This window comes from Macrobrachium nipponense, chromosome 36 (assembly GCF_015104395.2).
Source record: "Macrobrachium nipponense isolate FS-2020 chromosome 36, ASM1510439v2, whole genome shotgun sequence".
Taxonomy (NCBI): Eukaryota; Metazoa; Arthropoda; class Malacostraca; order Decapoda; family Palaemonidae; genus Macrobrachium; species Macrobrachium nipponense.
This window is the reverse complement of record NC_087220.1, coordinates 52,242,331-52,257,145: the sequence shown is the minus strand read 5'-3', so window position 1 is coordinate 52,257,145 and position 14,815 is coordinate 52,242,331. Positions and strand designations below refer to the sequence as shown.

The 14,815-nt window shown below is 38.6% G+C and overlaps 1 protein-coding gene across 3 annotated transcripts in view; it reads left to right on the top strand.

Moving 5' to 3' along the window:
• Positions 1 to 14,815, top strand: part of LOC135203654 (kinesin-like protein KIF27) — a 647,339-nt gene that overhangs the window by 8,931 nt on the left and 623,593 nt on the right. For all 3 annotated transcript variants that reach the window (XM_064233508.1, XM_064233507.1, XM_064233509.1), the window contains exons 11-14: positions 2,459 to 2,611; positions 3,989 to 4,120; positions 5,609 to 5,762; positions 12,952 to 13,092. In XM_064233508.1, the coding sequence (XP_064089578.1) occupies positions 2,459 to 2,611; positions 3,989 to 4,120; positions 5,609 to 5,762; positions 12,952 to 13,092 (580 nt within the window). The remainder of the gene's footprint in view (positions 1 to 2,458; positions 2,612 to 3,988; positions 4,121 to 5,608; positions 5,763 to 12,951; positions 13,093 to 14,815) is intronic.

Genomic DNA, 14,815 nt, shown 5'->3' with positions numbered 1-14,815 from the left:
AGGTTATTGCTGTTTTAATTATCGAGATGTGAATTTGCAATTGATTTAGGTGAATTCCACATACTATTTCTATTTTTTCCTATCGCGGCAAAGTATGATTAACCCTTTAACGCCGATTGGACGTATTAAACGTCGATATAAATTGTCTGTTGGGTGCCGATTGAACGTATGGTACGTCGATATAAAAAAGTTTTTTAAAAATTTGCCGGAAAAATAGTTATAGGCCTACTAGGCGAAAACTTTTGAATCACGCGCCTTGGGGGATGCTGGGAGTTCACGGATCAAGGCGTTGTTTTGTTTACAAACGTTACCCAGGCACGCAAGCGCGAATTTCTTTCCTCTCACACTAAAAAGTATCAGCGACACATCTCAGAAGTTATTTCGTCACTTTGACATAATTTTTGCACCATTTTATATTAGCCGTTACATGGAGTATTATATATGAAAATGTGTGCAATTTCATGTAGAATACAACAAAAAAACAACTCAAGGGTGTAGCTTTTATCAGTTTTGAAATATTTTCATATAAATAACGATAAGTGCCAAAACTTCAACCTTCGGTCAACTTTGACTCTACCTAAATGGTCGAAAAACGCAATTGTAAGCTCAAACTCTTATACTCTAGTAATATTCAATCATTTACCTTTATTTTGCAACAAATTAGAAGTCTAGCACAATATTTCGATTTATGGTGAATTTATGAAAAAAAACTTTTTCCTTACGTCCGCGCGGTAACTCTTCGGAAAAAATCATAAATTTTTTCGTCCGATTGTCATAATGTTTGCACCATTTTAAATTTGCAGTTACATAAAGTTTTATATAAGAAAATGTGTGCAATTTCATGTAGAATACAACTAAAACTACCCAAGGTTGTAGCTTTTATCAGTTTTGAAATATTTTCATATAAATAACGATAAGTGCCAAAATATCAACCTTCGGTCAACTTTGACTCAACCGAAATGGTAAAAAAACGCAATTGTAAACTAAAACTCTTATATTTTAGTAATATTCAATCATTTACCTTTATTTTGCAACAAATTGGAAGTCTTTAGCACAATATTTTGATTTATGGTGAATTTATGAAAAAAAAAAATATTTTCCTTATGTCCGTGCGGTAACTCTTCCGAAATAAATAAGAAATTTGTTCGTCCGATTGTTGTAATGTTTGCACAATTTTAAATTAGCCGTTACATAAAGTTTTATATATGAAAATGTGAGCAATTTCATGTAGAATACAGCTAAAAACAACCCATGGTTGTAGCTTTATCAGTTTTGAAATATTTTCATATAAATAACGATAAGTGCCAAATTTTCAACCTTCAGTCAACTTTGACTCGACTGAAATGATTGAAAAACGCAATTGTAAGCTAAAACTATTACATTCTAGTAATATTCAATCATTTACCTTTATTTTGCAACAAATTGGAAGTCTCTAGCACAATATTTCAATTTATGGTGAATTTATGAAATAAACTTTTTCCTTATGTCCGCACAGTAACTCTTCCGAAAAAATCATAAATTTTTTCGTCTGATTGTCGTAATGTTTGCACCATTTTAAATTAGCCGTTACATAAAGTTTTATATATGAAAATGTGTGCAATTTCATGTAGAATACAACAAAAAACAACCCATGGTTGTAGCTTTTATCAGTTTTGAAATATTTTCATATAAATAACGATAAATAGAAAAAATTCGTCCTTCGGTCAACTTTAACTCAACCGAAATGGTCGAAAACTCCAATTGTAAGCTACAACACTTACAGTCTAGTAATATTCAAGCAATTACCTTCATTTTGCAACAACGGGAAGTCTCTAGCACAATATTTCGATTTATGGTGAATTTTTGAAAACTGCTTTTTTTTACGTCCGTGCGTTACGAATTCATGCATCATTTTGTGATAATATTTTCTCTGTGTTGCCTTGATCATTTTACAATGTGCTATATATACCAAAATGATCACAATTTAGTGTACAATACAACAAAAAAAATTAACTCGTTAGCTTTAACTTTTGCTCACAGCGCGATTTGTATACAATTATATATGAAATTTTTTTTGCACTGTCATATATCCCAATACTATTTATATATGATAATGATATTATTTTTCATTTCTGATAGTTGCATACTAAACTTCAGGCAATGACAAAAAAAGGAGCCAAAAATGAACTCTTAATCTTGAAAACTAAGCGTTTAAGGGTTAAAGGTATTTTGATTATAGCTACAGTATGCTTTATTACTGTATGTGGCACTTAGAATACTGAAGATAGCTTTTTTATCACAGAAGCCATATTTTGGCATTGTATCACTGGAGCTAGATATCTGATGTTTTGTTGATTGCTCATCTGAAATTGTATATTGAGAATGATTGGGTATCAGTTTTGAAAGTTGATTTTCAGTAAGCTTATTTTGCTCTCCATTTTGTAATTCTGTTTTAATAAAGCATCATGCTCATTTCCAGAGTCGAGGTAGAGGAGTTGGAACAAGGGAAGAAAGACGCTTGCTTGAGCTCGATGAAGCCATTGAAGCAGTTGATGCTGCTATCGAGTATAAGAATGAGGTTATATGTGGACGAACTAGAGAACTCAAGTCTACTGCAAAGCTTCTAAGTCAGGTATGACCTTGTCTTCAGTCTTCCTTATTGCTTGACTTCCCACTATGAATGATTTTTAGTTTCTAGTCTAACCAAATTGTCCTCTCTGCAATGCAACATATTCTCCCTTGAGAATATGTTTGTATTGGAGATTGGGTGTGCTTTGTTTTCTGAGTCCTGTGCTTTCTTCATTCTGCATTCCTTTGCTAATGATTCAGAATTCCATGTCTTATATATTTTCAGCCTAGTAATATTTGTTTGTTTTGTGTATGCAGAGGTATTCAGAATTTTTTTTTTTTATCAATGAATGGTACCATCAAGTATTGCTGCTCATGATGTGTGGGGAAATTGTTCCATTTAACATGCCCTTCCTTCTCGCACTTCTTCAACCACTCTTACCCTTTGTCCTTAGAGGCTTTTTCAACTTGAGTCAGAGGCTCCTTATTGGAGTTTTTGGTCAATTCATCTGAGCCAAATTGCTGCTGTGCCCATCTCCCAAACTAAGAACAAAGTGTCATCCAGCGGGGTACACCAGGACAGCTAGAAAAGGCCCACTAAAGTCTCTACTTGGACAGATTTTGCACCCTCTTATTGCTACTTGTCAGGCCCACAGATATTCCTGTTTATTTCAGTTTTTTTCTGGGACAAGTTCTGCAGTCATAGGCTGAATAGCTGCTCGGTACTCATCATAAATGTTTAAAAACAGAAATGTTCAAGATCATGGTACTGTGTTTCACTAATTCCGTGCTCTTTGAGCTGCTCACATTTCAAGTCTTTGCTGGAATGCAACCCCAGAGTGGGTGATAATCTTTGTGTATTTTTGGAATTCTTTCAACTCCGCCCCATTATAATTGTCATGCATGTGTTGAAATGATGGGCTATAGTGGTAGAAAGGTTATGTCATGTTGGTTGCAATATTTATAAAAAATTAATTGCTAGCTTCTTACCCACAATCTCATATTGGTTCAGTTCAATTAAAGGTTTGCAAAACTATTTCTCATGCCATGAAACAATGAGAATGTTTTCAAACACTTTCTGTCTTTAGAAATACAGAATTTGATTATTAACAAGTAATTGTTTTGTTCTTAGGAAAAAAAATAGAAGGCTGTTTTTGTACCTTTATGGTATCAGTATGTTATTTTTCCGATATCAAGATGACATCAGAAAGAGCGAGTCATTTTTATAGTAATTTTGTTTTGCTTTGAGTTTTGTATATTTAGATCAGCTATTACTTGAGTATAATTATCAATATAGTTAATATATATGTTAAAAAACAACAGTAATTCCAAAAATGGTATATATACTACTGTAATTAGTAGTGATTAATATGCTGTAAATTTTTTGTGGCCTATTTTGGATTTGTTTTACTGTTTAATAATTTTGGAAAATTCATTTCAGGATAATCTCATGGATCGTCTAATGAATCTTTGTCCGGAAGAAATGAGATCGTTGCTTGTAAAATACTTTAACAAAGTGATTGACCTTCGCATTGAGTTCCGCAAACAAGAAATTGCTTTCTCAGACTTAGAGGTAAGTCCTTTGATTATTTTCAATTTTGAAGCTATAATAGATAATTTATGAAGCTTGATATTCTTTACTTCCTCATAAAACATCTTAGTGTAAAGGATAGTAAATTTCTTGTCAGTAAGCCTACAAACCAGCCACTGGGTGCAAGGTAAAATTGTTATGATAGACTGGGTGCAAGGTAAAATTGTTATGAGAGAAAATTCACTAAATATTTGGCTGGGCATTAATCATAAAAGGAAGAAAAGCACATTTAGGAAAGACGGAAAATTAGATTACAGGATGATGACAAACTGAAAGGATGAAACAAAAATGAATGTGAACAAAGTACATAATCACTTCAAACTTCTAGGGCAAAGCTAAGAATTTCATAGCAGCATTGACAGACAACAGACCTGTGAAACAGTGATGAGGATAGTTATTTCATATTGATGGGGCAAGGGTTCCCATATATGAACAGGTGCTTTTAGCTGTTCTGCTTCTGCTTCATCTAACTGGGTGACATAAGAATACATAATTCTATCTAGAGATGCTCCAACTAAGAATGAGGTCTTAATGATTGATGGATGGTGGTGAACCATTGTTTATTTTATGGTGATAGGCATCCTCCCAGTGCCTATAGTCTGTTTGATCTGGTTCTGTTTCATATTGCTCAGGTAAGGATTTACTATTGTCAACTGGTGAGTAATGGGGCTTCACCTGAGTGGTGGTATATATCCTCAGCCTATGGAAGGAATTAGAATTTTTCTATCTTATGAATGTCTCAACTCTTAATTTATATTACTTTGCTAAAAACATTATTAAATAGAGGTATACTTGTATATTTACTAATCAAAATAATATAAATTTCTAGATTTTTATATGCTACAAATATCGTATTGGCAGCACCGCACTCATTGCATTTGGGTTTCCTTTTATATGGAAAAAATTTTACTTCTGTGGAGATTTTAGTTTAGATTTTTCATGTGTACAAAAAAAACCTCTTGTCTCTGATTAGAAACCAGTTATTACTGTATATTTCTGAAAAAACTCTCCCATCAATAATCTCAGAAACTCAGTTATTACTGTATATTTCTGAAAGAACTCTCCCATTAATAATCTCAGAAAGTTTTTAAATGTTAATCCTCAGGACTTGAGGCTCAGATGTTGCAACTTACACTACATTTCTTTAATTCTTTAAATCCTCCATATTCTTAGATTTTATTTTGATTTGTTTTTCCCTTAAATTACCACACTTTCTCATTAAAAACAAATTTATTTGCAGCTTTCTAATATCAAGGTCAGAGAAAAGTCCTTTTATATATCACCTTAGTATCTTAAGAATTGACTTTACGGAGATTGAAAAAGATATTGCCTTTTGTTCCTGTTCTCAAAATGTTATTTTGTAGAATTTGTGTTCATACACTCAGATATTATATCAGAAATTCTTCTATTATCTATTAGGAATATTTTTCCATCATTGTGTTATTCATTGTGTCCACTTCTATTAATTAGGCTCAGTATGATGAACAGTCAAGATATATCAGTGACTTGAAAGCTGCATACCAACAAGCAAGTTTGGAAGTAGAGAGAAGAATTACTTGCCAACAGCGGGACTATCAGCAGAAGATTGCAACACTTCTAAGGCAGTTCAATGATGATTCATCAGGTATATTTTCTAAATTTATTACTTATTAACTTTAGCTAAAGTAAGTCATTTGACTTGTATAGCATCTCTTTTTAACTACAAACAAGGGCAATGAATACTAGTGTAAAAAAAAATGTTTTGTTCATGAAACTTACCTGACAGATATATATATAGTTGTATTCTCTGAAGTCCGACAGAATTTCAAAATTCGCGGCACACGCAGTGGGCGGCCAGGTGGTAGTACCCATTCCCGCCGCTGGGAGGCGGATACCAGGAACCATTCCCATTTTCTATTCATATTTTTTCTGTCGCCGGTCGGTAAACAACTGTTTACAGACCTCCGCCTAGGATTTTGAACTTCATTAGCCACTTAAGTATCCTAATTATTCTTTCGATTATTGACTTGGATTTGTGGCTAGGCATACGCTATCATAAGTTAAATTTTTTCATTGCATATGATGTCTGAAGCTAGTTAGCCTAGTTTCAGACTTTGTTGTCTGCATGGGGTAAGGTGAGGCTACCGGAACTTTCGGTAGACACTCGCTTAGTATATATGACGTTTACATGTTTTCTTTGCATAAAGATCAATGTAATTGTGTAATGTGTGACTGATTACGGAAGAAGTAGGATTCATGTACGCATTTTAGGGCGTGTTAGAATCAGGAGTTTTCCTCCACAGTAAACAGAAGTTAGAAATAATGAACCTTCTAACCTCCTGTAGGATTTATTTTGCCTAACCCTGTGGTATGGCTTACGGGCCTAGAAGAAGTGTCTGCTAGAGGATTACATCAAGTAATCTTAGACAAAAGTGCTCGCTCTCCAATCAGTGTTGTGAAGTGTAGTGCCCCTTGTGTTGTGGAGGGGGCGTCAGATCGGCCCCATAATGCCTCTAGGCCTGGACCTCTGTCGGACTCCCAGGACTCAGGGAGAGGGCATGTCGAAAGCCGCAAGAGGGTTACGGGGGCTCCCCACCGATCTGGCGTCCCTTCGGCAGGACCTGTTGATGCTTCCCAGGCTGCTAAAGATCGTGCACGTGCACGAATCTTGAAGGATTGCTTCTCGTCCTCCGAGGCGTCCTCCCCGCGCAAGGGTTGGAGCACTCGGAAGGACTCGCGCCCTCTAAGAAGCTTTAGAGAAGAGGACGCTTCACGTCCTCTCTCTCGTCAGGAGGGAACGTCAGATCGGCCCCATAACGCCTCTAGGCCTAGACCTCTGTCGGACTCCCAGGAAACCAGGGAGAGGGCATGTCAAAAGCCGAAGGAGGGTTACGGGTTTTTCACGCTGATCTGGCTTCCTTTCGGCAGGTCCTGTTGTCGCTTCCCAGGCTGCCGAAGATCGAGCACGTGCACGAATCTTGAAGGTTTGCTTCTCGTCCTCCGAGGCGTCCTCCCCACACAGGGGTTGGAGCTCTCGGAAGGACTCGCGCCCTCTTAAGAAGCTTTAGAGAAGAGGACGCTTCACGTCCTCTCTCTCGTCACGAGAGGATGAAAGAGTCCTGTGCCCTGTCAGGGCTCTCAAATTTTATTTACATAAACGAAGGAAGTAAGAGGTCCTTCGGGTAATTTATGGTGCTCAGGAAGAGACCACATCTACCCTTTTCGAAGAATGCACTGGCTCTTTTCCTAAGGGATTATTAGGAAGAGGCTCATTATCTTGCCAGAAGAGTGATTTGAGCCTCCTCCGAGTGAACGCTCATTTATACATTATTAAGGAGGCTCATTCATCTTGCCAGAAGAGTGATTTGAGCCTCCTGCGAGTGAACGCTCATGAAGTTAGAGCTGTTTCAACCTCGCTAGCATTCCAAAAGAATATGGTAATCAAGGACATTCTTGATTCCACCTTTTGGAGGAGCAACTCAGTATTCGTCTCCTCTCCTCATGGCGCTCCGTATATGTTATGTAACGTTCGCTTTACTTCGAAAAAGGATGTTGTTCAAGCTGATAAGTTTGACGTCCGGCAAGCTGCTTTGCACAGTCAAACAACTTATGTCTCTGGTTCGGCATAAGAAGGGCAATTTAGACGTGAGGAAGCTTTTGGAGGTGCTCGACGTCCTACAAGTAGAGACGTTCTCCAGGACGCTCGGCAAGCACCTTGCGAGGGTGTCTTTCGGACGCTCGGCGTTCCTTTGCTGAGTGTGTTTCTGGAGATGTTCTTTTGCATTACTAAGACGCAAGTTGTCGCACAGGCGGCCACTGTCTTTGTAAGAAGGTATGAAGGTCTTTAAGGCCCGACTTGAAGACGAAAGCCGTACGTCTTCCTTTAGTGTTCACACACTTCAGGAGCAGCGTGCGGCTCTCCATGGAGACTCGCATGAGGACGTCCCTTGAAAATATTCAACGTCGCTCGCCAGGACGCCTCTTGGCGGGCCTTGCATGCATCAGGGCGCTCAACGAGATCAGGACGCTAAGCAGGACGCTTTTGAGCACGCTCAGCAGGACGCTTATGAGGACGCTCGGCAGGACGCTTATGAGGACGCTTTTGTGGACATTCGCCAGGACGCTTCGGTGGAAGCTCGGCAGGACGCTTTACGAGAGAAAAAGACTTGTAGACGGCGTCTTATTGCTGTTCAGGACGTTTCTTGGGACGCTTGATGCTTTTTAAACGCTCGTCAAGAGGAGGTTTTTCAGGACTCTCCACAGGACATTCCTTTACAGAAATTTTTAAAAAAGGATTCGGAGTTAGCGGAGAGACATACCCGAATTTTTTCTTCGATCCCTCCTGCCTCTTCATCGATTTCTTTGAGAATCGGGAAGATTATATACTCGGATTCCTGGGTGACTTTCGGTCATGTTAAAGGGTTTTCCCCTATTAGCAAAGTGCTAATTGTTTTGTCTAGTAAGGACGTTTTCCCCATTGTCAAGATACTTAACGTTTTGTCTTTTAAGTGGGGGACCCCTCATAAATGGGGTAGTTCTCATTGACATAGATTTTAGCGTTTTTATCGTTTAAGCGGATAAACTCTCATTAACAAATTTCGGAAAAGCTCTCATTCATTTTCAGAGGCTCATCCGGGGAGTAAGAAAAAGACTTGTAGACTAGACCCAGGAAGTCTTATGTCCAATATCATAAGAACATTGAACGGTCCTTTTCGATCCTCGGTTCTCACTTGATGGTCTTTATTCGAATATTACTCCCTTCTCTTGGCAAAGAGTCAAGGAGTTCTTTTAAAAAGTCTCATTCATTAGAACGTGGACAGTCGTTTTCCTTTCTTTCTCTTTTTCTCGTCGAGGAAAGATGTAGTAGAGAATTCGATGTTCAAATTACTACAATACTTACGTAGTTTATCTTTGCGTCATTTTGCTAACGCATGGGTCAAGTCATATACGCATATCGTATTTACCTCTACGGATAGAAGCCGAAAGAACTGTTGTTCTAATGTATTTAATTGACACTCCCTTCAACCTTCCAGAGTTTTCGGAGTAAGAACAACTCTTAAGGTATTGTTACGACAACACCAACTCAGCTTCTGTATTTAGCGAATTCTGTTCGTTTAAATATGCCTGCTTGAGAGTTTCCTTTTGCTCGACAATATCATACCTATTCCTTCGTAAAGGGAGTAGCTGGCAACTCAGGCAGATAGTGCGAGACGATGAATGAACAAGGCTGCTGTTACTGTGATCTACGCAGTACCGGCTAGCTCTGTGACATGCGCGGTTGGTTACGTCTCTCTCCCCTGCGGGAATGGCTGACTAGCCGTCTCTCTGCCCTACAATCATGGATTTTAGCCTCGGGTTGAGGAAATTTCTAGTAATCATGAATGAGCATGCCTTCCGTTTACTTAGAAAATTTCAACAAGATATCTCTTATACCTGTTCGGTGCGGTTTTACCGCACTGTAACAGAATTCTGTACGAGTCTACCGCGGCATAGCACTATAATAATGCTCTCCTGCTTATGCAAAGCGCAGCCTTATTTAGGGAAGGAAGCAGGCTGAGTGAGAGAATGGATGAGTTTGCTGGGGACCATTTCCTCGCTGGAGAAGCTTGTTTTCCCTGAATAAACAGCAATTCAGACCTCTACAGTTTTTCCTCACGGAGAAATTGGAATAACATCAAAGATCTAGTAATAATTCTAATTTTCTCTCAACGGCTTGAGGATCACCTCAGGTGATAGCGAGAGGGTACCAGACATCCGAACAGAGGAACAGATGTCCGGGCACATTGTCTGAAAGAATTGGAAGCCAATTTGGTCGGCTCTCCAGTTCCTCGAAGAGTGAGTTTTGATCGAGTGGTCCAAATCATCTCGGATAATTTCTCAGCTCTCTCATAGCTCAAGAAGAGAGAGTTGGTTATGGGCTTCGGCACGGAACGTAACGATCCTCAAGAGGTTAGTTATACTAGTGCACGTCCGTGCGGGTCTTCTCGATCGAAGGCAGCAACTACTGACGTCTGAGTAATCCTCACTTAGAAGTATGTCGTAAGTTGAGGAGAGACTGAGGGCGTCCTTTCGTTAAGTTTTCGTAATATTGAAGACGAAGGAGCTTTCTCTTAAGTTGTTCCCTTATTCATGATCCTAGAGGATTAGCATTAGTCGCCACCATGTTGGCCTTTAAGAGGTTGGATTCACAGAGGTCATGTAATTCAGAGAGAATCGGTGTAATCTAACATCGTCACTTAGTGAAGTATCTAATATCTCTCCTCTCTGAGTCTGAAGGCGTTCAGACTATCGAGAAGTGATAAGATCTTCAAGATTAATGGCAGTCTCTTGGCCAAGGCAAAGCAGTGCTGCCTATTTTCAGTGTTCAATCGGAGGGGGCCGTTTCTGGAGATAGTGAAGGGAAAATGACTGTTCCTCCACCTCGACCTCTGTGAATTTCTTTATGGTTCTATCTTTCCGTCTGAAGTATGAGATAAGCTAGAAGTCCTAACTATTGTAGAATATGCAAATATGTTGTTGACGGCCTCTAGGCTCAGAGATTCGGTTCTGTCAAACAACAAAGCTTCACGATCTTTGAGGTCTGTGGAGATTTTGAAATTCTCTGGATCGAAGGTTCCGGCATGGAACTTAGACGTAGTCTGAGTTTCTGATGCCAAGAGCATTTCGAACCTATCCTTTCTGCGAACTTAATACACGTGACCAGAAAGGCTAACATTCTAACCGCTCTAGCCACGGCAAAGAGGGTTAGTGAGGTTTTAGCCATCATCAGAGGTTTTGGCTTTAAAGGACATAATGCGGTCTGTCCTCTAAGCCTTCCGTTCTTGGTAAGAACGAAAACCTGTCTAACCCTTGACCCGAAGGCTTGGAGACCAAGGGTATGGCACAAATTATTGGGCAAGGGCATTAGAGAGTCCTGTGCCCTGTCGGGTCTCTCAAGTTTTATCTTGATAAAACTATAGAAAGTCGAGGTCAACGGACAATCTGCGGTGTTCCGTAAAAAGACCAGACTGGTTCACGTCCAAGAACACCCTGGCATTATAGTCAAGGAGTTCTTTTAAGAAAGTCTCATTCATTATGTTTGCATAAAGATTTGAGATTTTTTCTTAATATGAATGCTCAAGAGGTGAGGGCGCGGCCTCGGAAGCATTTCAACAGAGCATGACACTCAGTAACATCCTGAGTGCCACGCTTTAGCGAAGCAACTCTGTGTTCGCTTCACACTCCCAACGGGATGTGAAGACGACATTTGAGATCTGTAAGTCGCTAGGACCATACATATCCGTAGATATATTTTTGGGGGCAGGAAGCAACACGAATCTTATCCTATAGAAAAGGGATAGGTGTGCTTTTAACTTTGAATGGTTGGTCGCTTGAGGCGCGTTCCTTTTCTTTAGCCTAGAAGTTATGGAACTAACTTTGATAGGTTAGGTCAGGTGGTGGTTTTAGCTTCGTTGCCCTCAGAAGTATGGTCATATGGTCTAGTCACATTGTGGTCACGCCCCCGTTGACAGATCATCTAGAGCGCACCAGCATTACAGGTCTCTACCTCGCTGGCAACTCTAGTAAAGCAGAAGCAGACTTTGGTGACAGTAATCACGAAGTCGGCTATGCTAACAGGTGAGGAACCAAGATGTATATCATCTACTTAATTTAGTTTCCTAAAAATCCTATTCTGTCTCTTCCCACCATCCGAAGGTGGGATTCAGCTATATATATATCTGTCAGGTAAGTTTCATGAACAAAATGTTATTGTTATAATACAATTAAGTTTGTTCATACTTACCTGGCAGATATATATAATTAAAGTGCCCACCCACCTCCCCTCAGGAGACAGTGGCACTGATAAAATATGAATAGAAAATGGGAATGGTTCCTGGTATCCGCCTCCCAGCGGCGGGAATGGGTACTACCACCTGGCCGCCCACTGCGTGTGCCGCGAATTTTGAAATTCTGTCGGACTTCAGAGAATACAGCTATATATATATCTGCCAGGTAAGTATGAACAAACTTAATTGTATTATAACAATAACATATTTTCACAGGAGTTAGCATTAAAAGTCAGAGGTAAATAAGTAATTATCATATATTGTATATAGATATCTCCCTTAGGCTGATTTGTTTGGTTAATATCCCCATAATTGTACTTTATTAACATTTGATAGTTGAACTTTTCTTATATATAAGCTCTATTTTCCATAAATGCTCAACTTCATTTTTTAGCAATAATTGAAATCTGGGGTTTGATGAACTGTGATTGAATCAGTTGTAGTAATTATTGCTTGAAGGAGGCATGCTATCACTCGTTGCATAATATTTAGTGTTCTCTTTGATCTCAGGAAATTCTTCCATGTTAATAGGTAATTAGAACAACAGCTTTTTTTTTCTCTATGTGTATGTTCAATTGCTGACTGATTGCATAGAGGTTATATTAACTCGAGTAAAGTCCTGATCCAGATTTTAAAGCAAGGTTTATACAGTACATGAATTTCATTATCAGTGAAGTTAATTGTAGAATCTCTCTCTCTCTCTCTCTCTCTCTCTCTCTGTCAGTGAATTCAAAACTTTTTAGATGCATATTTACTTGTTTGACTCTGTTCTACCTCACCTAAGCAAATTCTAGGTTCTTATTCAGCTGTTGGTTAAAATTTAAACAAAAAATAAGTACAGTCAAGAATTCCTCCGAACAGTTGTATTATTCCACTTGAAGTCCAGTATTAAGAAAGTCCCTTGAAATGTCTTTTATTGTATTTAGATGTGGGAGAATTGTTAACAGATGTAAGAGCTTTAATCATAGGATTAATTTGCTAAGAGTTAACAATATCTTATCATTTTAGGGTCAGGAGCTCACGAGTTCCGTCTCAGAGAAATGGAAACTCAACTCTTTTACTATAAGAAACTCAGCCGCGACCTGAAGGCCAAAATCCGACAATATAGTGAAGAATCAAGAAATGAAAGATTAAGAGATGATGAGCCTGGTAAGTATATTGTTCTTATAGAAATTTAGTTTATTTTTAAGTTTTTGATTTAATTGAAAACTTAGTTTGGTAGTTTTGTCTAGTAGTATTATTGGGGAAGTAGCATTTAGGGTTGCTGGGCAATGCATTACAGTAATTTTGGTATGGTTTATGACACTATATAAATTAGTTTTTGTCATTTAATTTCTTTTTGTATATTTTTTTATGTATAGTTGTCTTTTGTGTTTGCATTTTAATAGTTCTTGGTTGTAGTGATTTATGTTCTATTGATCTCATAGTTATATCTGTAATTTCTTTTTATGATGATGCATTTAGGATGTTATTGGAGATATTTTATGCTTAACATGTTACTAAAGAATGCTTTACCAGTCAAGTACAAAATCCAGAAGAATGGTAAGGCAGTCAAGGATATCTGAATATATGTAGAACATGACTTAGGACTGGGTAGTAAGTTGAAAGTTTCTGTTTTGTGAGGATGAAGGATGAATTGCTTGAGTCCTTTGAAGAGGTGTTGGTAAAGGCCCTTTGAAGCTGAGTACTAGCTCAAGTTTGTAGGATATGCATTGCTTGGTCCATGAGAAGTTAGATGAAGAGCAGTTTGAGTCTTATGAAAGGGTTCTCTCTGGGAGAATGAGCAGCTAAATAATTTTAAAAGGAAGAGATTGGTGAATTGGCAAAGAGCAGCCCAGCACATTTGACGGTGGATAGCTCAGCGATCTAGTAGGGGATTGGTTTTAGCATGCAGACTATTCATTCAACATCATAGTCTTAGGAATGGACTCACTCCTTAAGAATGTCGCAAAGTCTTTAAAGTGCTGGGAGCATGGCTTTGCAAGCATGTTTCTTTGCAGTAGCCATTGTGGGGATATCACTTTCTCCTCTGCTTTGGTGATGAGGAATCCTGGCTTTAATGTAAAGAAACAAATGGAATCAGAAATATTAATTGCCCATATTATTGCTGCATTAACTCCTGCATAGAATAAAAAAATATAGTGCTTCAATTGATCAGCATGCAAGATCACCTACCATTCTGAATGGTAGCCAAGAGACTATGAGCAACACTGGTGCTACTCCTCCCATTGACTCACAGACCAGTGCACTTAAGAGGAACAAATGAAAGAAGCAGATGTAGTTAGGTTAACACATCTGTCTGCAACAGGCTGAATATAATATTTGAGGAGCCACCAAAAGTTACACGTATGAATTTTCTTATCCATGAATGTAATTTAATTTGGAAGTTTTGCAATATTTTCAACATTCTTTACTCATGCATTTAGTTGAAAAAATTGTTTTATTGAGTTCTTAGCTATTGAGTCTATTGTACTTGAATTCATAATTTTTGTACATGCAACTTCCCCGGCAGATATATACTTAGCTTATGTCTCTGACGTCCGACAGAAATTCGAATTTCGCGGCACACGCTGCAGGTAGGTCAGGTGATCTACCCCCTGCCGCTGGGTGGCAGGAATAGGAACCATTCCCGTTCTAGAACCAGATTTTCTCTGTCGCGGTAGTGTCAACATATGTTGTTGCTACCTCCTGACTTGATTTTCGTTTTTCATCGCCATCGATCTTCTGGGCTGTCTTTTGCAGGGAAGTACTGGGTCTTTGGTTCGGCATACGCTTTTATTAACTTTTTAATGAATTTGGCTTCGAAAATTTCGAAGAATATATGACGTGTAACTACCGAAATTTTCGGTAGACACTCACATAGTTTGCAAGA